Here is a 26,019-nt window from a genome sequence, read left to right as displayed (position 1 = left end):
GAGTCTTTTTTGGACTCCACATGGACATTTTATTACGTTCTTACGCGCCTCACGGAGGTGCGTTCAAGTATGTGGACACAACAACGTCTGACAGTGAACTAATATATTAAAAAAATTCAGGGGTAATAGGACCCTGCAAAGGTTAAGTGTGTAGTTGAAAATATGACAAACTTGAAGGAGCATTTGACCCTTTTCTCTATTTTTTGCTCTAGATTTACTTTAGAATTTTTTTTGGCCTAAAAATGAGTGATTAAAATCACTTTTATAACTTTTTCATATACCTTCACAATTTAAAAAGATATATATTTGAAAATCAAAAACACCTACAAACAAGTTAATTCAAACAAACACAATGGCTAGAGTCTACTTTGTGACAGATCGTTGGTTATCTTTCTTTGTGATTATCCCGACCACTTGTTCATTATATTTATTGTAAAAATCAAATCAATACTAATATTAAAAAAGCATTACTAAGAATGATAATAATGTTTAATATTTGTTTAACAGAAAAGGACCAAATACATTATCTTCTATTTGAAATAGTTTAGTAAAAACTAGGCAAATCACATAATATAAGAAAGAAATTACTTCCTATCCCTACTCTTTCATTAATTAATAAAAATTCCCTTTTTTAGTGTTTTTCGGATATATAATATTGTAAGCATATACTTTAATTAATAATGACTGATCCTTAGATATTAAGTTGTTGTTATCAGTTAAAGCATTGAATAAGAGATTAAAAGCATTAATTAATGGATTCCTACAAATCACGCGTACGTTTCTTCCTTCAACCAAATAATCATAAACCTTTAACTAAGTTATAATTTTAAAATTTCAAAATGTGAAATCTTCTTTCTGTTCTTCGAAAAAATATTAAAAGTTTGATTCAAACAACTTCGAAACGCAATTTTATGAAGATTCAAAATGAATATTTTGTATATGTTAAGACATTTTGGATCATGGAAAAGTGATGTTAGATACGAGCGATATAGAAGTGATGTGATAGTGATTGGAGAAAATATTTCGTTCGTAAATCTTATTTCAACAATTGCAGCTGAATTGGGTATTGATGAATTAAAAAAATTGAGATCAGATACATTGTTGAAGGTAATTTGTCTCCATTGTGTATGCAGAACGATATGGGGGTGAAATTGTACATAGAAATGATGAAACATGAGGCATAGGATTCGGTATGTATTCACTATGCATTGATACATCGGTAAAAGTGATGAAGAGATACAAAATTTTGATGCAATAACAAGTGAAATTGTGTGTGTTGAAGGTGAATAAAAAGACGCAAACATGTACTTTCTTCCTGAAAGATTTTTGATGCTTGCTTTTTAGAAGTACTTTTCTGCTTCATGTTTAATAATTCTCAAATTAGATACTTTATGAAGTACTTTTAGGTTACTATTTTATGATGTGATAAATGAAAAATGTTATGTTTTCAATTCTAGTTACATTTTTTGATTCCTAATTTTTGATAAAGTTGGTTTGGTATACCTTGTTGTGTGTCTGATACTTAATTGTTTGTAAATTTTGTATTAGATAGAATAATAGTATCAATAGTTGTGATGTGTTCCAAAGTTAAAAAAGACGACATATAAAGAAGATATCATTTGAAGCAACGATATATCATATACATAATATCTTTTTTCTAAATTTTGTATCTACTAATGATAAAGTATCGGGTATGCTGCAATTGAAAAAATGATGATGATATTTAATATAAATAATAAGCTTTAATATGATCCATAAAAATGTAAAATTGTACATGATACATAATTCTAACTATTATAAATCAGTCAAACTGATACTTAATAGATATAATAAACTTTAATATGATACATAAAAATGTAAAATTGTACTTGATACATAATTTTAACTACAGATTGTAAATCAGTCAAATTGATACTTAATAGAAACAATAAGCCAACTGATGAAATATTATGGTGTTTACTTTGAAAGGTAAATAAGTAATTTTGAAAGATTCACTGGTTCTATTATGAGATAAGAAATTGTCTTGGCATCTCGATACAAAAGAATGCTTGGACGATCACAAAAAGAAAGAAAAAGAACTCAAGTGATAAGCCACTTACGAACAGAAATCGTTGTGAATGTTATAGACATGAAAGTCACAACACACGATCTTCTATTTTCTTACCCAAAGAAAAGTGATACATTTTTTTAGAAAAATACATTCAACTTCCAATATAATTAAGTGTTACTGTTAGATATTAATAATTAGAAATTTCTTCAACTTTGAGTATATTTCTGCTAGAAAATAATTTAATGACACTCTTAAACTATTAAATTTTATAAATCTGGTAAAATATTTATAATAATATATATTTTTTTATTTTAATAATAATGTATATGATACATCATGATTGTGAATGACCGTATTTACTGTAACTTTATGTTAAATATCACATATAAAAGGAAAGATAAAATGACAAATTTTATACATTAATTTATGTTATTGGTACATGTTAAAATATACATTGTCGTGGTTAGATGTAAAGAGTATTTTTAACTTAACAAACAACCTCTTGAATGATATTATTGTGTGATACTTAAATTTATAAAACTTATTTGTATCAGATAATTTATAAAACTTACTTGTATCAGATAATTTTTAAAAGTATCATATTTTGTATTCTAAACCACAAGTATTATAATTATAACCAAAAAATAAAAAGAAAAATATACATACTGAGATCAAAATTAAAATACATTAAAATTTATATTCAAAATATTAATTTTTCTTAGAGAAATAACCATTTATTCTAAAAATCAACCTCCTAAGATTGTTAATCCTAGATCATTTTCTTCAAAGATAACACACCATATAGTAGATGCAACAATTCTATCCTTTTTGGGGGATTCTTCCACATTCGTTTTAAAAGATGAAGTTTCATCCTTCTTCCACTCCGTCTTCTAAATATTATCATTCTTCATTATTGTTAATGGATCCTACAAGCTTTTGGATCTATTTTCAGCCCAACCATTATCGTCGGAATCATAATGAGTTGATTAGATCTATTTTTTATGAAAGTTGTCATCATCAAAATAAAATACACAACGTACCATATTAAAAAGACAAAGCAGAATTCATATGTATAAGAAAATTGTAAATTAAAAACATTACGTATTTTTAAAAAAAAATAAAATTTGAAGACTGAAAATAAAAAATTGATGAAGAAATAGTTCTATCTCTTTAGGAACTTGAAATTGATGAACTTGAGAGAGAATAAATTTGAAATTAAAAAATTGAGTGATTGATGTAACTGTTGATATATGGAAGTGATTTTAGGCGTAAAAATAGGAACAAAAATGTTGGATTGGAAGGGAGGTAAATAATATATCTGAAAAATGAGAGAAAAAGAGGAAAAGAGGAATTTTTTGTTATAAATTCATTGAATGAGTGAATAGTCCATAAGGTTGGTACATGAACAACCATCCATATTCACTAGATTCATGAACCATTTTGGATAAGAATGTATCTATTTATTATGATACTTAATATGGTGACTTTTGGAGTGATTTCTCACTCTATAAATAGGATTGTTCATTCACTATTGTATGACATGCAGATGAGACTTACATACACTTGAATAAGAAGAAAATTCCCCTTCTTCTCTACTTCTCTTGTCTTCTTCTCTTGATGATTATATTCTTATGAGCTTGATTTTATAACACGTTATCAGCACGAGTCTCTATCTAATTGAGAGTGAGTTCTTGTTTTTCTTTAGCTCATCTTTTGGTTGATCTCGTTATGAAGAACAAAGTATTATATGCATAAAATCAGGTATGTATTTTTTAAAATATTTTATGATTTAGAATAAAATAGTATTCAGTCACTAACAAGTATCAGGAACCGAAGACATATACTACTATTGGTTGAATATGACATGCTATACAAAACTTCTTAAATGGAAGAAGGTATAAAATTTTAATAGCATGAGTTTGAATATTATTTTGATTGTTTTGAAAGACTCAAAGAATAAATCATGGTGTACTTCGATTTATTATACTGTTGGTTAAGGGTAAGACGATGGATTCAAGTTTCATCGCACCAAAAGGGTAAGACATCAGGTTAAAGCCCGGATGCACCATAATGAAAAATATTTGAGGATAAGACGGTAGATTCAAGTTCTATCGCAACAAAAGGGTAAGACATCAATTAGAGTTTTGATGCACCGTGATTGGGTTCAAGTCCCATAAAATTATGGCGTAACACGCCTTATATGGGTAAGACATTGAGTTCTAGTCAATGCACCACAACGATGATAAAATGATGACTAAGAAAAATAATATATTTTTGATGAAATATCTTGAAATTCATCATATTGAATTTGCTCCATTCCTTTAAAAGAATGTGGTAGCAACATGTGATAACTCTGAAATCCGCCTGTTGACTTGCTCCATTCAATCATATGAATGTGGTAGCAGTGAATGATTAGTCTGAAAGATGACAAATAATTAATGATATGAATAAGGGCGTGGAGGGACAGAATTATAATAGTCAGCATTGTGGTAATGATAAAAGGAAGAACACTATGAATTCTTCAAATAGTCCTTCAAAATGTGAAGACAATTTTTATTATCAAAATGGCATGAAAGGTCATTAGACTTGTGAATGTTGTCAACCCAATAATTTGACAAGTTTATAAATCCTCTATCACGATACAAGAAGATAAAGTGATGGTACACTTGATCTTTCAAAGTGATGTTGAGGGGTGTCATGGAAATATGATGAATTTTAAAGCCATGACAATGTGCTTATAATGCAAATTTATGAAGTACATATAAATAATTAGTCCATTCCTTGAAGAGAATGTGACTTGTGATAAGTATCGTGAATGCTCGACCATTCTATAAGAGAATGGGTCCAAATGTGATAAAATCATTATAGGTTGGATATATGCCACAACTCACCTCTATGGAAGGTTTGATAAAATGATATATGTCACTTCTCATCTCTACGGGGGATTTGAAAGGAAATAAATTTTATTTGGCAGAAATGGCTAATTGTATTGTACATTTTATACATCACTATGGTATGTTTATTGTGAACTACAGAAAGGCCAAAAGAAAGAAATAGTTCTTGCCTATAAGGATTGTGGTCATTATTGTGTGGCAATACAAATTTGTCATTGGTTGTGTACCTATGGTACAACAAAAGTAAAGCAAGAAAGACGTCTTGCTCGTAATGATTTTGATCATGACAATAATAATATAATTTCTTCCTTGAAGGAGATGTTCACCATAGGGATGGTGTCATGCAATATGTGATAGTACACAAAATTAATTGCAAGCTCTAACGAGTTGTGCTATTATCAGAGGAATAATATTGGGGTTGTAGTAAGTCTCAAAAGAAACTTTTTAAGTTTCAGATGAATTGAAAATAAATATTGAGACTATAAATCACTACAACTGAAGAGGGTTATAAATGTTTATGTAAAAGATTACCCCACTTTTCCTCTTGTTTGTTCCATACAAACATGTACATCCTGATGAAATCACATGTAAAAGTAAATTATAAGTATACTAAAATAAAGATCAGTTGGCATGATTGGTTGACCATTCCAATTAAATGTGATGCAAACGTGATGGAGAATTCAGGTGATTTATATGATGAAGAAATAAAGATTCTTCAAGAATTCTCTTGTGTTGCTTGTTCTCTTGATAAAATGATCATTGTACCAACTAAGGTTGGGATTGTAATCCCCTAAAATTTTTGGAACATATAAAAGGGTGAATATGGGCCCGTTCACCTGTCATGTGGATCATTTGCAACTATATGATTGATGCATCTATGTGATGGTCACATGTATTTTGTTGTCAACTTACAAATTGATTTTTGTAAGGTTGTTGTTTGCTCGAATTGTTAAAATTAAGAGCACATTTTCAAACTATGAAATTATATTGATAATGCTGGTTGATTTAGCAGAAATTGTATGCCTCCAATTATAGCTAAATCATGGTTAAGAGAACAAAACTCCCAAATAAGATTTGGTATGAGATAATTTTATTTAACATGTAGCAACACATGTATGCATCAAACCAACAAGGTTTTCCCATTAAAATTTGTTCAAGGTCAGGAACCATATAATTTTCATCTAAAATGTTGAATGTGCTTATGATTTTAATTGCTCCACCACGCACAAAGATGAACTTCCAAATAAGGTTGGAATGAATGTTAGATTTTCTAACATATGGGGGAGAGATGATTGACAGCTGAAAATTATGTGTGAGGTTAATTATGAATTATCTAGATCCTCGTTAAATAAATATGTGAACTTAAAGTTCAAGGGATAATTCAGTTGCATAATGTTGAAAATCAGTTGCTAGATGAATGCACTGACCCTATGATATAATTCAGCTGCAAATGCTCCAATGTGAAGTCCTTGAAGGACAGAGTCTATGATACGCCGGAAGCGTAATAGACCAATCGATTCCAAATATAAAATTCCTTGAAGAAGGAAGGAGCAAATGATTAATATGGTCATGATAATGAGGCAAGTGCTAAAAAGAGCACATTGACATAACATTTCATAAAATCTTGAAAAAGGTTCAGGTACCTGAAATAATGAAAAATGAAGAGATCTCGATAAGTTATGTCTTGTTGGAATCGATATCAAATAACCGTCGACGGTATCTTTGATATGAGGTAGCGCTCAATGATATAAATTATGATGAGGATCTTGAATTCAAATCTGTCATATAGTATGGACAGATAAATGGTTGGCCAAGTAAAATGTACAATTCAAGTATATTTTGTTTCACTTAGAAAAGTGACATTTTGGACTGGTAGTCCATAAATCAAGGTATAATGTCAGTGGGGTACAAATAAATTATTATGCGATAGTATAATCGTAAGATATCAAATACGATTTGTGCCTTGGGGCATAAAGGTTTATCGCAAAAATCCTGACATTAGTGGAGATGTTTTCTCCTTTGGTGGATGCAATGAGGTTTGTTTTGATCTGGCAACATATGAAAACTTGAATGCATGTAAACGAATAATTGTAATGTCTATCTAGACAATGAAGGTTATATGAAAATCCTTGAAATAATCGAGGTGTCTGAACTCTGAAGCATATAAGAGTTTGAAAGAAATTTTTCCAATAAAGCTTCAAGAATCCTTATATGGATTGAAATAGTTAATGAATAAAAGGGTACAAAAGAATGACTCTAATTGTCCTTGTATTTTTATGAAAAGGTCTTGGTAAGACAAAATTTTGTCTTGACCTAGAGATTGATAATTTGACAAATAAAATATTTGCCTAACAGTGCACATACACAGAAAAATTTTGATGCAATTTTATGTGGATATATCGCATTCATTGAGTACCCCAATGATTATGAGATCACTTGACATAAATGATGATTCAGTTTGATCTCAAAATAAGGATGAAGAGTTTCTTGGTGATGAAACTCTATCTTGGTGCAATCAGGGCACTAGTGCATCTTACTAACAATATTTGACCAGATATTTATTTTGCAGTAAATTTACTGGCAAGATTCAATTTCTCCCCGATAAAAGGACATTTAAATGGTTTTGAGCACATGATTGAATATCCTCGAAGGACCATAGTTATGAGTTTATCTATCCCGAGGAATCCAAGACAAAATTGATTGATTATGCAGATGCAAAATATTTATCTGATCCGCATAAAGCTCTATCTCAAGCACGCTATGTGTTTGCATGTGGAGGCACAATAATATCCTGGCGATCAATGAAGCAAATGTTGCTATGCAGAAATAAAAGTCCTCCATGAAGCAAGTCGAAAGTGCGTCTGATTGAGATAAATGACACACCATATTCAAGAAATGTATAGTTTTTCTTTGAAAAAGAATATACCAACCACAATGTACGAATATTGGAGACATCATCACAAGAAATTAAGTGATAGTTTAATCAGGGGGAGGCAACAAATATTGACCGAGGTTTTTTCCCACTGGGTTTTCCTGGCAAGGTTTTTAATGAAGCAACAAATAGTGCGTATCAAAAGATATTGTCTACTCTTTTTCCTTCACTAGATTTTTTTCCCACGGGGTTTTTCCTAGTAAGGTTTTAACGAGGCTCATTATCTATGGACATCCAAGGGGGAGTGTTATAAATTCATTGAATGAGTGGATAGTCCATAAGTTTGGTACATGAACAACCATGCATATTCACTAGATTCATGAACCATTTTGGATAAGAATGTATCTATTTATTATGATACTTAATATGGTGACTTTTGGAGTGATTTCTCACTCTATAAATAAGATTGTTCATTCACAATTGTATGACATATAGATGAGACTTATATACACTTGAATAAGAAGAAAATTCCCCTTCTTCTCTACTTCTCTTGTCTTCTTCTCTTTATGATTATATTCTTATGATCTTGATTTTATAACATTTTTGAATATTTTAAAATGGTAGGGATTTTATAAATTATGCAAAAGAAATATTGTGTAATTAGGTAACTTTTCCAATAGTGTAAAGGAAAAAAGGACAAGTATATCGACGAACTATCACTAATGGTATACAAATGCCCTCTGTTATGCCTTTTGTTCATTAGTACCTCTAGCGTTCAAAATCAGTGTGCATTTTCCTTCCCACTAACGGAAGACTTATTTGGTACACGTGGCACAATCCTACGGCTCAACCCAATTTGACCAATTATTTAACCCAAAATTCAAATACCCGCCCATAACCTTTTTAATCCACTTGATTTACCCATTACTCACACAAATAAACTATTTTTAAAAATTTACGGAGTTCATGTCTCAATAAATTAAATCCTTTAGCAATTATCTTTGTTGTTTCTCTCTCCGCTACTTTTTGTTCAAATCAACTTTATGTGAAAAATCATAATCTCAATGATTCACGATGAAAGGAAACATAAGTCATGATTTTATTCAACAGAGGATCAAATGGAGCATATTGTTGCTACTAATTACTTCAATTCGAAAAACTTTATTATAAAAAAGAATAACTTATTACCCGTTAAATTCAAAATCTGTACTCCAACGACTCATTAAACAAAATTTGTTTAATATTTCTGAAATTGAAATTTATAGAATGATAGATTTACAAATTTTTAAATGTTTTTAAATAGATCAATTTTACTATTTTATTCATTTTATTTTACGTAAATAAATTTGAGTAAATTAAATAAAATCCTCACCAATTAGCATATTCTAATGTGGGTTCAAGTCATTAACAACAATATGTTTAATTTTATCCTCAATTGAATTGCATAACGACTTATATATTCTTTCCTCATTAGTAACATTTTGAATCGTTGACGTCATTGTTCTTTTCATAAGAGTAGTTTCAAGAAAAATAGCGGGGATATAGTAACAACTTACAAGATGAGTTAAGATTTGATTTCACGAATATTTTCGTTAATATAACCTAGCTATTATTACTTAAAAAATGGATAATGATCAAATCTGATAAGTTTTTGAATATTTAAGGAATAAAATCATAAGTTTATAGTTAAAAGACTAAAACCAGCAAGTGCTTATTTAAGAGACCAAAACTGATAACTTTTTGAATAGTCAAAGGACTAAATCCATTAAATGTATAGTTAAGAGACCATTTCAGACCTACTCATATATTTAAGAGACTATTTACGTCATTTTCTCTAATTAATACCTTATTAGACTTATTTTAACTTGATTTACTACTTTTAAACTATGATCATTTTCTTTATGACTTATTAATTTATTAAATTTTTTCATGCTATTTCATTATTATTTTTCGTTGAATATTTTTGTGTCATCACTCATTCTATATTTTGTGTTATTTTCTTAAGAAACACATTAGATAGTTCTATTTTGATAGGACTAAAGAAATATTTAAAATACAAGTTTAATTGTATATTTATATGGATACTTTTACCCAAAGAAAACTTTTTAAAATCCAAAAAGCAAAAAAAAATCAATTTTATTAATTTGATTAGATTTATAATTTTAAAACTTTGACAAGTTGATTTGATTAAATATTAGAAAAATCCAAATCCAACTCAATCATGTGCCTCCTAGTAGAAGCGTCAATTAAGTCTTGAGATGATTGCATTTAACTATCCTAAAACTGATCTACCATAAGATTTATACCAGAAAGTGTTAGATAGAAATGTTTGCCTATTAAATCAATACCGGGATCTAACGAGGAAACTATAGCCCTACTTAAAGATAATTCACATCCACCCACAAAAAAAAAAAAGACCCCCCCCCCCCCCGAAAAATCCAACAGTGATAAATCCGTCTTTATTAATTTGATTAAATTTATAAATTAAGGGATTTTATCCAGTTCTATGACAGATCCTACTACAAGTAGGTTGGTTAATTTTTGGTGAATCTTGACGAATTTTTATTTTTGAGGTGATATCGTAACTTAATTTTCGATGGCCATCTCAACTTGGAGGAGATAGCACTACAGTTGAAGCAAAACCTGCCTAGACACCAACACAGGTTGTGGTGCATTGGTGGGAGTGTTTCACCCTTAACTAGAGGTTTCGGATTCGAGCCTTGAGAATGGAGAAAATCCTATTGGAAGCGTCACTCCCAAATGGGCTCTACAGAGCGCGATCTAAATTTAGTCAGAGCTCCAATATTGACTCCGGACACCGGAGGGAAACCAAAAAAATCTGCCTAGGAATCAGTAGCTCTCTTGTAAGGCTACTCCAAAGAGCAAAACCACACTCCACCCGATGCTCGAAAAGAACTGAGTTACGCTGGAAGAGACAACGGACTGTGTAACAGTTCAAAGCTTATATGAATAACTTAACCAGTAGGACAGGTGACAAATTATCAGAATACAACCACTCCTCCTAGGATTAATGAGGAAAATGATAAAGTCAACTCGACAAAAATATATGGACGTTAAGATTCAGTTGCTGTCACTGCAAGCCTGCCTGCCCACTTTTAGTAATAACCAACCCCTTTTATTTCTGCTTGTGATTGCCGTGGGCCTTCATTCCCTCCATTCCCAAGGAAAACCAGACGACCTGCAATGCCCGGGGAATAGGATTCATAAGGGTTCATGATGGACAAAAAACAACTTTGAAATCTTCCTGTACCGATTGCTCATTATGCATCACTACAGGTATTAATAGGCCACAAGATTACGAAGTACAAATGAGCCAGAATATCATACCACCCATACTTTAGAACGAAAAACTTTCTCCAGTTAAAATGATAGGACACAAGCTCTCATCATACAGTTGGTGCCTCCATTAGCGGGTACCATAAAATCTCAGAAACAATTCCTTGTTTATCCAGACACAACTTAGTTTTTACTTGCATGTCAACGAATTCTAAGTGGTTTCGAACCCAGTGCAAGATGCATCTCTATTATTTGCTTTGAAGCTATTCAAAATTGGCTTTTAATTCAAGTATAGCACCTAGGTAATTTTCACCTGAAGCTCATAAACTTGAGTTCTACAGGACATCTTCAAAGTTCAACTAAAAGGGTTGCTATGATAGAAGATGGAAAAACGATATCAACTTATAATGCAACCTTTAAAAGAAGCAGTTGCTCAGAGCATGGTAACCTAGACACTAGAATGTATGTATATTTCCAACCTAGTATGACCAAAGAGAATATACAATTTCTAGTCAAGGTTAAACACGTAAATAGACAAAGAAAGCACAAGCCTCATTTTTTATGGCAAAATGATTGCATACTAGAGAGAACAAAATAAAAGCTATGCATAGAGCTGAAATAGTAAAGAGAATTTAAAACCTATGTTGCTTGTACTCATAACAAATGTCAACGGGTGTGTTGGATTCTCCAAAAGTAGTGTATTTCGAGAGAATCCAACACGGGTGCAGCATCGAAAGTGAAGAGTGTATGCAACTTAGTTTAAAAACTACATGCAGGAAAATGCAAGAGAAACTAACTATAGTGAAGTAGAAAATAAGCACGATGCAGAAATAGATTTAAAAAATAAAGGCATAATACATAAATATGCTCTTTAACTTGATTTCGATTCACATTTATGCCCTCCAACTTTGAAAGCGCACAAGTACACTTAAACTTGTATAATTATGAACAAATAAACACACGTCTTATGTGACATTCTACATGACAATTTGCGTTCTACATGTGTTATGCCACGTAGGATCCATGTGTCTACTTGTTCAACTTTATACAAGTTCTTGTATAATTATGAACAAATAAACACACATCTTATGTGGTATTCTACACGACAATTTGCGTCCTACATGTGTTATGCCACGTAGGATCCATGTGTCTACTTGTTCAAATTTATACAAGTTAAGTGCCTGCTTGTGCACACCCAAAGATGGAGGGCACAAATGTGAACAAGGCCAAGTTAAATGGCAAATTTATGTATCATGCCAAAATTAGAACTATATGCACAATGGTGAAAAAGCAACTAAACTTTGCTGAAGAAGTAGAAAAAACAAGTAGTAAATTACCATTTTTTCGTATAGCAATCTCTCGTATGCGCCGTACAAGACCGGTGATAGGATCAGTGAAGATTTTTGTTTCAAGGTTACCCTCCACATACAAAATTGAACTACAATTTGCAGTGCATCAAACAATTATCAGAAGGTTAGATAATTTGAAAGGTAATAGGAAGCAGAAGTATGAAAATATAGATTAACAGAAAGTAAGCATTCAGTATAAAATTACAGAACAAGTTTTCATCAGATACCCGCTTTTCCCTTCCTGGGAGAAAATGGCCCTCAAATTGGCTAAAATATAGCAATTAGTTCTATGTTTTTCTAAAAAAGATTGTGTTGTATAACACTGAACTATTCTTTTGGGATTCTTATGATTTAGGGAAAAACGAAGAGCAGTGAATAAGCCAATTTTTTTATTGCCACTCACGCAAGGCTTTACCTTCAAGCAGGCTATATTGACTTCACAACAAATAAAATTAGAAGTGGCTTGATTAACACAACCCTCATCTGGTTGAATATTTTAAGCAAACAATGATAAGCATTAGGTAACACAGGAATAAATGGCATAAGCCCAAATTCAACTTAAAAAGTAACAAGATGGAGGAAACGGAAGCATACCCTGGAACGATATTCTTCACGGCCATTTCCCCCAATCTCTCTGGATAGACCGAGACTCTGTGCCACTGAACTGCACACCTATTGGCATATTCTCCTGGCTCTTCATTATCAAACGGCCTCCTGTTGTTCCGAATTCCACCTGTTCCAAGGGATAGCAGAGTCACTGTCCTCCCACTTTTCAACCTCTTTTGTATAGGTATCTGGCCAACTTGACCAACCATGATTGCCTGTCCCAATTTCACAGAAAACATCAAACAAACTTATATATGCGGAGTTAATATAGTTATGAATATGATTGTAGCGGCTTCTATTTTTCTTCGTTTAGTGGGATAGAAAGTAGGTATTTGCAGCTATACCAATTTCCCTTTAAATACTGGAACAACCATAATTTTCACACTGCTAATTCAAAAACAACTCAATCATTTAACCATTCCCTAATCCCAATCTCAGCTAGGGGTACGCTTGATGAATCTACTATCCAATCTGCTCTATTCAGATCCATTTTGTTTCTATACTAAATAATTCCGCTAATATGCCAAAAGCAAAGAAACCAAACAAAAGATCCCCACTCAACCACCAAAGATATACAATGTATATATGCATAAACTCTATAGTGTGCATTTACATATTATAAAATACATAAGACACACAAACTACTATGAACTGTCAGGATCATATCTTTGTGAACTGTAACATGCAAAACAGTGTCTCAATCTATTAAATGCCAACAACCATGATTAGCTAATAGCTATATGAATCTGACAACCATGATTCTCCATTTAAATTCATATTAGACCCACATTATGTAGAATAAAGTTACAAGAACCAAAAAAATAACAACTAAAGAGTGATATGAGTTTACACATTTTTTACTAAAATAAACATCTCTGAAAGGGCTAATAGACTCATAGAAAGCATAGGACCTAAAGTACACATACTGACATTACTACAATATATAGCACCTATATAGATCCTTTTTTATTTCTTTAATAATTAAAAAAAGACATCCCTGAGGGCCACTGGCTCACAGTTCAAAACTCAGTAGATAATAGACCCACCCCTCTACCCCTCAACTTAAATGCCAGGCTTTTGTCTGCAGCAAAAATTGAACTCCTGACGTGGGCCGAACCCACAGATCACGAATTACATTTTACCACTATACCAAGGCCCTGGGGCATATCACCTATATATAAATCCTTTTCATTGTATCTATCTTTCGCTAAGTTTGCATGGTAATAAGAAATCACAGTATTACGAGATAATTCCTTCCACCTTTTAACACATTCACTCACCATGGTTTCACGCCTACAAACTGCTGCATTTAGAGGTCAAGACAGGACATGACCAGACCATCTCAACCAACCTTTTCTTATTTTATCCTCAATGTGTGCTACTTGTCCCTTCGGTCAAATGTTATCATTTTCAATCTTGTCTAATCTTGTATGAGCATATTTACATCTTAGTATTTGCATCTTTGCGAGACTCATATTGTAGACATGGAGGACTTTAATGCCCAATAGTCACTCCCATATAGTATTGTTGGTCTCATAACTGATCCATAGAACTTACTTGTTACTTTGGTAGGCATCATTTTATCACAACACTCTTCGCAATACTTCTCCATTACGATCATCCGATTTTGATTCTAAGTATCATATTATCTTTGTCTATCATTCCATTTTCCTAATATATCATGAGTCTAGATATCTGATTTATTTGCATTGAGACACCAAAATCCTGCCTTATCTCACCTCAACTTCACTGTTCTTAACTTATTATCCTGACTTAACTTGTCGTGAATTTATCCAGTCTCACTCCAACATATCACACCCTTATTTTCTCCACAGTTCAAACTTTTGGTTAACTCCCTCATTGATTTCGTTAATTAGAACGCTTTGGTCATCAAAATACATACATTACGCAAAACCAAGTTGTGTTGTGTCGGTTCCCTCATCCATAAACAGGGTAAACAAGTACGACTCAATGTCAATCTGAGTAAGTCCACGATGATGGAGAACTCCTTTATATCTCCTACTACTGTTCTAAGGCCAGTGGTGACTCCTTCATACATGTACTTTATGACACTTAATAAATTCAATTTAAATTTTTCTCTTCTTCAATATCCACGCAAAGGACCTTTCTAGGTAATCTATCATATGCTTTCTCCAAATTCCAAATAATAGATGCACAAGGTTCAAAATCTAGCTTCATTTGTCATAATTCACCTAGTAAATACCTACTCCTAATCAATTCCCGAGTGGACAAAGAACAATTATGCAGTTCAACCACATTATGTGCATGCATACCAACTATTGCCTCATTCATATATCATTACATGCATAGCCACATATTGGTAACTACCAACCAAACACCTATCCCAATGGCCAACAGTCATTTCCCAATAGACTCTTGGTATCTCAATGACTCAAACCCATAATCTCATCATTGGAGGTGAAGGGTCCTTTCGACTAAGCTATCCCTCTTAGTCCATGGAGACACACAAATTCATTCTTGTAAATGGATAGAATCCTGTCTGACTAACACATGTTATTGAAAGCAATCTCTTTATACATTGCTTACAATAAACAGATGCACAAGCAGTGTGAACTTGCCTCCATTTGTTTTATTTTATTATGTAAATACATACATCCAAGCAAGTGTAAAGTAAACTATCAGCACTAAACATGCATTTGAACGCCCAATATGCATATGCATAAACCCGCTATTCACATCATCAACAAACAAAAACACAATATTTCATTTTTTGACCATGAACAAACAAAAACACATAATTTCATAAATGCAAACAGTTAGTATGACTTTCAAATGAATACCTAACATACAAAATCAATTTCTCAATCTGTTAATTCCGACAACTGAATACACAAGTTTTGCGTATCTATCTCTATCTATCAAAATTCACCTTGTATATACCAACGTCCATGCCATTCTCGAGTGTACGTTCAATGTATTTGCGTTCTTGCTTCATCTCAGAAGCTGAAGGTGATGAAAAACCAGTTGATTCTGGTTCAGAGTCCGAAGCAGGCCCCAATTCATTGTGGTCCGAATCCGGAGAGGAGAAGTCATCTGTGGCTGAAGAGATTTTTGTGCAAAAAGACAGCGAAGACAGCTGCGAAGCTTTAATGGAGCTAGGGTTTGTCAGCATCGTGCGTAAGAACTTTCTCGACAGTGAAGACGCCATTGACATACCTTTGAAAGACAATTTTCTCCAGAAATGTAAATTTTATGAGCCCTTAAACCTTTGTACTACGAACTTAAACCCTTGGGTGCCGTTTGGTGGGAACAATTTGGGAAAAATGAGTATCTTCGTGAAAATTAAGAACATGTTTTATTATTGGGAAATCGGTCAAATATAACCCTCAACTTTGCTTTATTGTTTGAATTTAACTTTATCGTTTAAGTAAAATTAAATTTATCCTTATTATTATTAATTTTATCAAAATTATTTTCATGTGACGAAATCCCCATAATTAACCCAAATTACTAAAAAAAGTATTTAAAATCACATTCCCTATTTTTAATCCAATGTCTTGATCTTCCCCGACCCCTATATAGGATAAGTCGTTCACCTTTTATCCATTCTCTCAAATTTTCCATACAACTCATTTACTTCTCCATTATTCTTCATTTTTCTTTGATTGTTCTTCATAGATTTTCTTCAACAATTCATACTTGTTTAGTTGTTATGTACTGTTTGATCGATCTTTTGAAGAACTTTAAAATAGCAACAAGTCTTTGATTTTTCATTTTTTGGACCAGAGTGATATCATTGAAGAAACTGAAGAAGATGAATAGGAGGAGGAATAAGAAGAAACAGAGGCGAATTTTTTTGTACTTTCTTGATTTTTGTGATCAAACAATAACTCAGAAACTTTCAAAGGCGATAAATTTAAAAAAATTTGTTAGAATTTTTCTATTCGATTCTATTTTTGTAAAGTTATAACAAAAGAATTTGTTTTTGTGTCGAGGAGAAAATGTTTCCATGAACAATTTCTTCGGGGATCTTGAAGAACTCATGTGTTTCCTTTGTACTGAAACTTGGAGGTGGTTTCAAAGATTTAATCTTTCGCAATCAAAGAGCTCATCAAACTGCTAGTGAAATCCTCTCCAATTGTCCACTAAAATAAAAATAAAACCTTCATCATATTCATCCAGGTTATATTTCTCTTTTGGAATTTTTTTCTCGATCAAATTCATCGTAAAGAGGAAAAATTCAAGTAGAACTAGTAGGTACACTATAAAACAATGTGGCAACACGTGAAGGACTGCACTCATATAAGGAGTGTTACAATAACTATCGATATAGAAATTCACGTGAAGAAATACCATAAGAACGCTTAAAATCACTTCTTTAAGGGAAGTAAAAATTTTAGATTGATATTTATATTTTTTAATTTAATTTTTTGATCATGTAGCGATATATGTGATCCATTAAACAAAGTTCAGAAATTCTTTTGACTTCTTTGGTTATTATTATTTGATTTTTTATTCTTATTCTTATTTTATTTTTTCATGCTTTAGTTTAAAGAAAAAAAATTAAAACTATTTTTTTGGCTATATTATAATTTAAATCTATTTTTGGCTACGTTATAATTTAGTTTTTTGTATTAAAAAATATTAGATTATCTATGTTGACAAAAAAATTTGGCCTGGTAGTTTTAAAATTAATACTTTTTGAGTATTTTATTTTAAATAGTTCAAAATACATATTTTGTCATTTTAATGCAATTTGTTGATAATCATCTTTTTTCTCAAAGTATTAATATTTTTATCGGTTGTTTTATTTTATATAATTTTGACACAGCCAGACGTTCAAATATTTGTTCAGTTTTTTAAAATTATTATTTTCGTTAAATTACATTTTTTACACGTCATTGTTACGTTTATTATATTATAATAATGTTTATTTTTGATATTTTGCACAGTATAAAAATCTATTCAAATATCAATACAATTTGTATACACAAATATTTTATCCATCAATAATTTTTGAGCAACAATCTCAAGCTCATAATTTGGGCTCATTTCATTACAATTGTTATTTAAAAAAGGGAAAAGACTCAAATATATCACTGAATTTTCAGAAAAGACTTATTTATACCATCCGTTAAAAATTTAGTTTATCTATGTCATTATCGTTCAATAAAAGGCTCATTCATGCTATTATTTTTTAACTGTTATTTTGCAAAACTATTTTTGACACGTGGCTAATTGTAATTCGGCCACATCATCAATTTTTTTAATAAATTAAAAAAAAAGTTAATTCAATTTTTACTCAGAGTTTTTATTTTGTTATTTTAAAAAATGATGACGTGACCAGTTATAATTTCTCACGTCATTAAATTATTTAATAAAAAAAGTTTTAAAAAATTATTTCAATTTTTTTAAAATTATAATTTTTTATTAAAAAATTAATGACGTGACCAATTATTTATTAAAAATGAGTCTTTTCTTGAACAATAATGACATAGATGAGTTAGATTTTTAACTGATATATAAATGAGTCTATTCTGAAAGTTCGATGGTATATTTGAGCATTCTCCCTTTAAAGAAAGGTTTGTCCATCAGGTTAAAGATGGTGAATACTCCCTCCGTTTTAAAAAGAATGTTCGTATTTTCTTTTTAGTTTGTTTAAAAAAGAATGATCTTTTTTATTTTTGGCAACATTTTAACTTTAACTTTCAACGTTGCATGTTTAAGACCACAAGATTAAAGGGTATTTTGGTATAACTTTAATTTAAAATCACAAAATTTAAAAATCTATTTTTTTAAATTTCGTACCAAGTCAAACTAAACCATTCTTTTGGAAACGAAAGGAATAATATTTAGACTTTGCAGGGGTTGAATAAATACTTTTAGTGTTCATTATCTTCCGGCTAGAAGCTGACTGGAGCTTCGACCTCCGACTACCAGAGCCACCGCGCAGAGACCCCCCCCCCCCCCCCCTCTTTTTTCCCTTTCACAACCAGTTACAAAGAACACAGAACCACCTCTGTTTTTCTCCTTTTTTCCCAGCAAACCAGACCCATCCTCCTCCCTTTTCCTCCACTGAAACAGCAGCCCAAATGACCTCCTTTCCCCACCACCAGAACTCCGACCAAACGACCCCATCTACAATGCCCAAAGCCACCAGAAACCAACTCATAAACCTCCGTTCTCTTTTTTCGATCACACATCTAAACGACCAGATCTCAGCCGCGAAACCGCTGAGCTCGCCACCAACAAAACCCCCAACCTTAAACCATCCATCGAACCCAAAAAACCACCCAAACCCCATTTTTTGATACCTTTCCCGTCAAGTTCCTACATTAATGGAGAACTTCTAGCTACGAGCTTCAAATGAGCTCGAAGGCCAGCTCCATCACGAACTCTGGCGAGGAGCTCTTATCCCCAATGAACTGGAATAATAAAAACTAGCAACCACCATCGCTACTCCTCTTCCCCTCTTCCCTTTTCTATTTTAATTTTTTTTGTTTGTTTCAAAGGTACTTTGTTGAGCGAGAGCTTTGTCATGCTGTTGTTCTGTGTTTATTTTGGTAAAATTGAAAACCCAACGTTACTGTTTCAGCTCCAACTCCACCAGTGAGCCATTTCTTTGGGCAAAATCCGATGGTAAATAAATTCTCTTTTTCCTTTATTGTTGCCTTTTCATATGATTTGGTTATTTTATGTTTGTATGTTGTAAAATCTAGTCTGTCTTGAATCTTTTTGTTTACTGTTACTTTTTCTATTGTGCGATAATATTCATGTGTTTTGGTTTTGGGGTTGCTTTCCTTTTCATTGTTTTAGCAATTTTTGTTGGAATGTTATGGATTTTGGTGGAATTAGTTCATCTGATGATTCATCTTTTATTTATTTATGTTTTTCATCACTTTGTTTAACGTTCTTTTTATGTTTGTTTTGCTGTTATTCTTTTTAGTTTTTGTATTATCTATGAGAATTTAGTGGTTAGTTGAATATGACTCATTTTTGTTTGGATCATTATTATCTATTGTTTCATAATATATTGTATTGTATTATATTATAATATATTGTACTGTATTGTAGGATAGATGCAGTGTTTGACTAGATTGTATTGTTTGTTTTTGTTTATTATCATTTTAACTGTTTAGTTTGATTATATTGTACTGTATTGTAATATAGAAATTACTTAATTATTCTAGAGTTGTAGTTTTGACTAGGTTTAAATAATTAAGGTAAAAAGTAAAATAGTATTTTGAAATATTATGTAAATAAATAATTAGAAAAAGAAATTAAATAACAATGGGAACACACCAAATTGATTGTTCCATAAAAAAGAAGTTTTTATTGTTACGTAATAGCAAAATTTAACAATACAATACCGTAACAAACAAAACAAACATAGCTATAACAACGATATAATGTAATATAATGGATAATAATAATCTAAATATAGTGTAATGTTCTAATAATAGGTAACATGTGTTTTGTTGTTTATTGCTTTATTTTTTACTTTAAATTATTGTTAACTAGTGTACTTAGCCGCGCTTCGCGCGATTATGAAAAAGATTAAAATAAAATTACATATTAATATCAATAATTACTTTAATAAAAAGAACTTTTTTTAATCACATAATTTTATAGAAGAGAAACTATGAAAAATATTTAGATTAAATATGAAATTTATTAAGAAATCAATATATGTGAACTTCGAAAAGTTAAATATTAAAAATAAATTTTATAGAGAAAAAGGAAAGGTAATAAGAATTGGGTGATATTAGAACTACTTAAATGTAAACTTGTGATCATTTTTTTCTTTTTTATTTGAGATTTTCTTAGTATAATTTATATATATTTATGTAAACTTTACATCTAATCGTTCTTTTATGCTTATTTGTAATTTTATAAATTATATTCTTAGTATAATTTTTCGGCAATGTATAACTCGGATTACTATTAATAGTTACTATTCATCACTATATAGTTAGCCAACACTATTATAAATCATTATCCACAATTACTATTACTTGTCCTCCGACCCAATAATCACATGTTTTAATTATTTTTATTGTACAATATTAGATTAATTTAATATTTGTATTAATGACTTTTTAATAATTAAATTTTAAATAAAGAAAAGTTTAAAAATCTTAATTAGTTAAATTTCATACTTATTATTATTATTATTATTATTATTATCATCATCATCATCATCATCATCATCATCATCATCATCATCATCATCATCATCATCATCATCATACTTAGGTTTAGATATCCAATTATTTTTGGGACAACTTATATTGGAAAAAAATATAAAATTTAAAAATAACATAAAAGAGAACAAAAGAGAGAATTAACCACGAAAAAAAGATTCAAAAAAATGACACATACACAATTCCTATTTCTTTTAATTTTATTTGGCCTAAACACAAAATATTAAAAAATATTTTTCACATTTTAAATAAATATTAAATTTAACATAATAAATTCCTAAAAATAAAAAGTCATATTAATTAAGAGGTAATATGACTTTGAACTTTTGTAACATAATAAGAGTAATATTTGTACATTATTACACTAATAAAGTACATTAATTATAGAAAATGAAAAACAAACAAATTAGAGTTATTGAGACAAATATTTTATTATAAGTAAATAGATAGATAGGAAAGCAACTAAATTTTTTTAAAATTATAAATTAATCATAATTTTCAAATAACTTTAGAACTCCGGAAAAATAACAAACATGAAAATATAAAGACTTATTAATAAACAATTTGAAATATTCTAAGAAAAACAACAAAAATGAAAAATTTAAGAATTGTAATTTTACATATTAATAAATAATTTATTTTTGATAAAACCATGTGTATTTTAAAAATAATAAATTAACTTTACATTTTTATGATTTGTCATTTTTATTAATAAAAATTGTTTCACCGGATTATGAAAGTATATGTTCACATATTTTTTCAAGTAGCATATCGATTTCTACTTCTATGTTTTAAAATATTATAAGTCACAAACACAATAAACTAATATCATCAATAAAAAAAGTGAGAGATGAATTTACCTAAACAAATAATTATTTTGAAGAGTGTTATCATTATATATAGTTAAATTATCTATAAATCATATAGAGGTCTAAGGAGAATAAATTAGATGTTTTTTTTAAAAAAAAACTCAGATTTCTATCTTCATGAACATAAAAAAATAATATTAATATATGATTCAACAAAGAAAGAGTTGTAATTATATTAGACGTATCAAATTATTTTTTCTTGTAAACTCAAATTATGCAAGAATGTCTAACCATTTTCATTATAGATATATCTTCTATAATCGGCAAATCTGATTAAATAAGTTAAAAAATTATCTACTAAAATAAAAAAAAGATAAAGAATAAGGAGAAAATTACATTTAAACACATATAATCATTTTTGACAAAACATAAATAATTCAAAAAGAAATAATATAATAGAAACATTACTTCTTAAGGACCTAAAAAATAAAGAATAATCACTATAGCTCAAAATCCATTAATCTCCATCTCTTAATATTTTCATTTCATCCTATATATAAGAGTCAAAAAAAATAATAACAAATAAATTATTAGTCCTAAAATGAATCACAAAGTTAACAAATTAAAATATTACATCTCATAAAGGATAAGAAAAAATTACATTTAATCATAAATTCTGCTACATAATCATTTTGGACAAATAATCAATATATATAACTCAAAATCTTGCTTGATGTTATCATTTCATCCTATATACAAGAGTCGAGAAAAATAATAACAAATACATTATTAGTCATAAAATAAATCTCAAAGATAACAAAACAAAATAATTTATCTAGAAGAAATAAAAATATGATAACATATTAGCCTTACTTGCTAATTAAAAGTAATATATGAAATAATATTTAAAAAAACAATGCACCTCAAAGCTTACAAATATTGTAACATTCCTTCCACTAATTCTCTAAGATGACTACAAATAACACACAATTTGTGTAATTTTATAGTGTTAATATAACCTTTCACATTAAATAATTAGAAGTTATGAATATGAAAGGTTTAAGAGGTTATGAATATGAAAGGTTTGAGGGTTATGAATATTATTAATACTAATTTAAGAATATAATTTATATAATTAAAGAGGTATAAATTTAAAAAAAAAATTAAAAAAATAAAGAAAAAATATCAAGTAAAAGAAGAAAAATAAGAAAAAATGAATGGAGGTCATAGAGAGGTGCCACATCACCTCCTCTGTGATCCTCATTTATATTTATATATAGATTCCATACATCTTTGTTGGTTTTTATGTGGTCAGTTGTTAATTTTTTACTACTTTATACATATCTCTTTTTGTGAAATCTTTATTTGTTACTATCATTGATGATTGTGTTATTAGGTTAATAATTATTCCTACTTCACTGTTTTGTGTTTGGGTGTCATTTATTTAAGTATTTTACCTCCTAATGATTATTACTATTGTTATAAGTTAAAATGATCAACGAGAAAATCTCTTGTTTTGGAGGCATTTTCATCTTAAAAGAAAAAATTTTAATTTAAGTTTATATATTTTGAATGTTAAAATTGGCCTATGAAGAAATCATCGTCGATTTTTAAGACCTCCCATGTTAATAAGACAGATTTTATTTTTAATTATTCTTTAATTTATTTATTTTTCTTCATATTTATTTATTATTAACAATTTTACTAAGTGTCTTTACAGGTACCTCGAAGGTGCTTCCATTTGAAGCTATATGAAGAGTTCAAATTATTATTTTTTATTCCTTATTATGTACATAGTGGCGTTAGGCAAACTTCAGGCCGTTTATTACATTATTATTTTATTTTATTACTTGTGTATATTAAGTGTTTATTATACTTGTACATTAATTTATTCTCCACCTCAATTTTGAAAATATTAATTTAGTCGGGATCCACACTTGTGGATTTTGAAGGCTGTGTAACCCCTTCCATTCGAAATAATTTGAACCCCTTACATAGAATCAATTTGTTCCATAGACTTTCTTTTAAGTTAATTTATAAATTGATTTTCTAGTTTTTTCCTATTAGGTGGCAATTCCCTTTTCCCTTTAACCTTTTTTCTTCTTTACCATTTTTAAATCTTTTAAAATTAATAAAAAATAATTTAATTGAGTCACTGCGACGTTGCGCCTTCTCAAAGGGATGTCAACAATCTATAATCAATTTTACAAGAATATTAGTGAAACACAAATAAATTTGACTATCAAAATAATAAATTTAAATTAGTTATTGAAACAAAAAAAATATCAAAAAAATAATTTTGAGTATTAAATACACATGTGTGCCGTTTGGATTATATATTCTAAAGAATAATTAACAATTAAATTAAAGTTGTTATAAAACTTAAGAATAAAAAAATAATAACCAGATGAAGAGAAAAAGAATACAATACAATAGAAGAACAATATAAGCTATCTTTCTTTTAAGTGTTCATCAAATTTTCAAGTTCATACAATATGAACCCTTATACCTCTATATATAGTCTAACATAGAGGCATACAAAAGGTTACTCATAAACATGAATACAATGGGGAGGTTATGAAAGTGAAAAGTTACAAGAGTAATGGTTATAAAGTTGGAGGTTATATTTATCTTCATAATGGAGGAGGTTATGCCCAACTTCTCATACCACCTTGATGGATAAAAATTACCTTTAACAATTACCTTCACATTTGAAGGACCATCTTAAGAAAAAATGTGTCCAATAACCATTTATACAATTTTAATGGACAAAATTACCTTCACATTTGAAAGAACATGTTAAGAACCCATAATATTCTTTCTTTTAATTATCACAATGATGAACATTAACATTTTACTATATCCATATTCATATATTCAATCACTTGATATTTTTCAGACATATTAATACACACTGCTACCACATTCAAGTAAGAGAATGGAGCAAATTAATTAGGTAAATTTCATAACTTTCAATCAAAAGTATAAACTTTATGTTAGTCATCATCTTATCATCACTATAGTTGTAACGACCTATTTAGTCATTTTGAGCAGTAGAGTTTATTCTGGTAATAATTGTCTGAGTCGACGGATCCCACGACGGACCGTCATGGGCACGACGGACCGTCGAGGGGGTCTCGTTCCAAAACACTTAGAATTCTGAAATTTGGGTACTGAGATCGACTCTCTGAACTTCGTGACGGAATGGCAGGACGGACCGTCGTTGGCACGACGGACCGTCACAAATCTTTCCACAGAATTAACTCTCTGAACTTTGTGACAGACCGTCACAGTCATGACGGACCGTCACAGGTTGCGTAACCCTGACTGGGTCGAATTTCTGTAAAAGTTTTTAAGGGGCGTTTTGGACTATTCATGCTTATAATTATAAAGTTAGTGGGTTAATGTTAATAACTCAATTACTTGGGGGTTAAAGGAGATAACCTTGAAATAAAAAGTGGGTTATTGTTATCATCTTTTATACTTAATTATATGAAAATTAGGGTAAAAGAAAAAGGGTTTGAATAAGAAAAATAGAAAGAACAAGGAGAGGGAGAAACGAACGAACGAGAGGATTAGAAGAACACAACTTTGGGAAAGTAGATTGCTTGATCAAGATTCTTCGGTGGAGGTAGGTTATGGTTTATACTATCTCATAGTAAACTCTTAATAGCGAATGATATGTGTTGGGTAGTATTATAAAGTCTTCTATATGCTTAATTGTGTGCTTGCATGATGTGATTATGTAATTGTAATGGATTGGGAAGATGAGGCTGTGAATCTTAAATCTTAAATTTACTTTGTTAATGATGATGCCTTGGTATAAAAGAAGGCTTGATGAACTAAAGTAATGAGATTAGAGGATCGGGTGTCACGTTCCGACACCAGGATAGTAATAGAGGATCGGTGTCACGTTCTGACACCAGGATAGTATATGGATCGGAGTGTCACGTTCC

General features: G+C 30.2%; 1 protein-coding gene across 1 annotated transcript; it reads right to left on the bottom strand.

Annotated features, from left to right (window-relative positions):
- Positions 1-10,764: 10,764 nt before the first annotated feature.
- Positions 10,765-16,397, bottom strand: LOC101262086 (single-stranded DNA-binding protein, mitochondrial). The gene is made up of 4 exons (XM_004252195.5): positions 15,980-16,397; positions 13,057-13,283; positions 12,451-12,551; positions 10,765-11,015 (listed from the first exon to the last, which is right to left on the bottom strand). Exons 1-4 carry the CDS (start codon positions 16,262-16,264, stop codon positions 10,933-10,935), a joined length of 696 nt encoding a protein of 231 aa, XP_004252243.1. The 5' UTR covers positions 16,265-16,397; the 3' UTR covers positions 10,765-10,932.
- Between the last annotated feature and the right edge of the window lie 9,622 nt (positions 16,398-26,019).

This window comes from Solanum lycopersicum, chromosome 12 (genome assembly GCF_036512215.1).
Source record: "Solanum lycopersicum chromosome 12, SLM_r2.1".
Classification (NCBI taxonomy): Eukaryota; Viridiplantae; Streptophyta; class Magnoliopsida; order Solanales; family Solanaceae; genus Solanum; species Solanum lycopersicum.
This window is presented reverse-complemented; position numbering and strand designations above follow the sequence as displayed.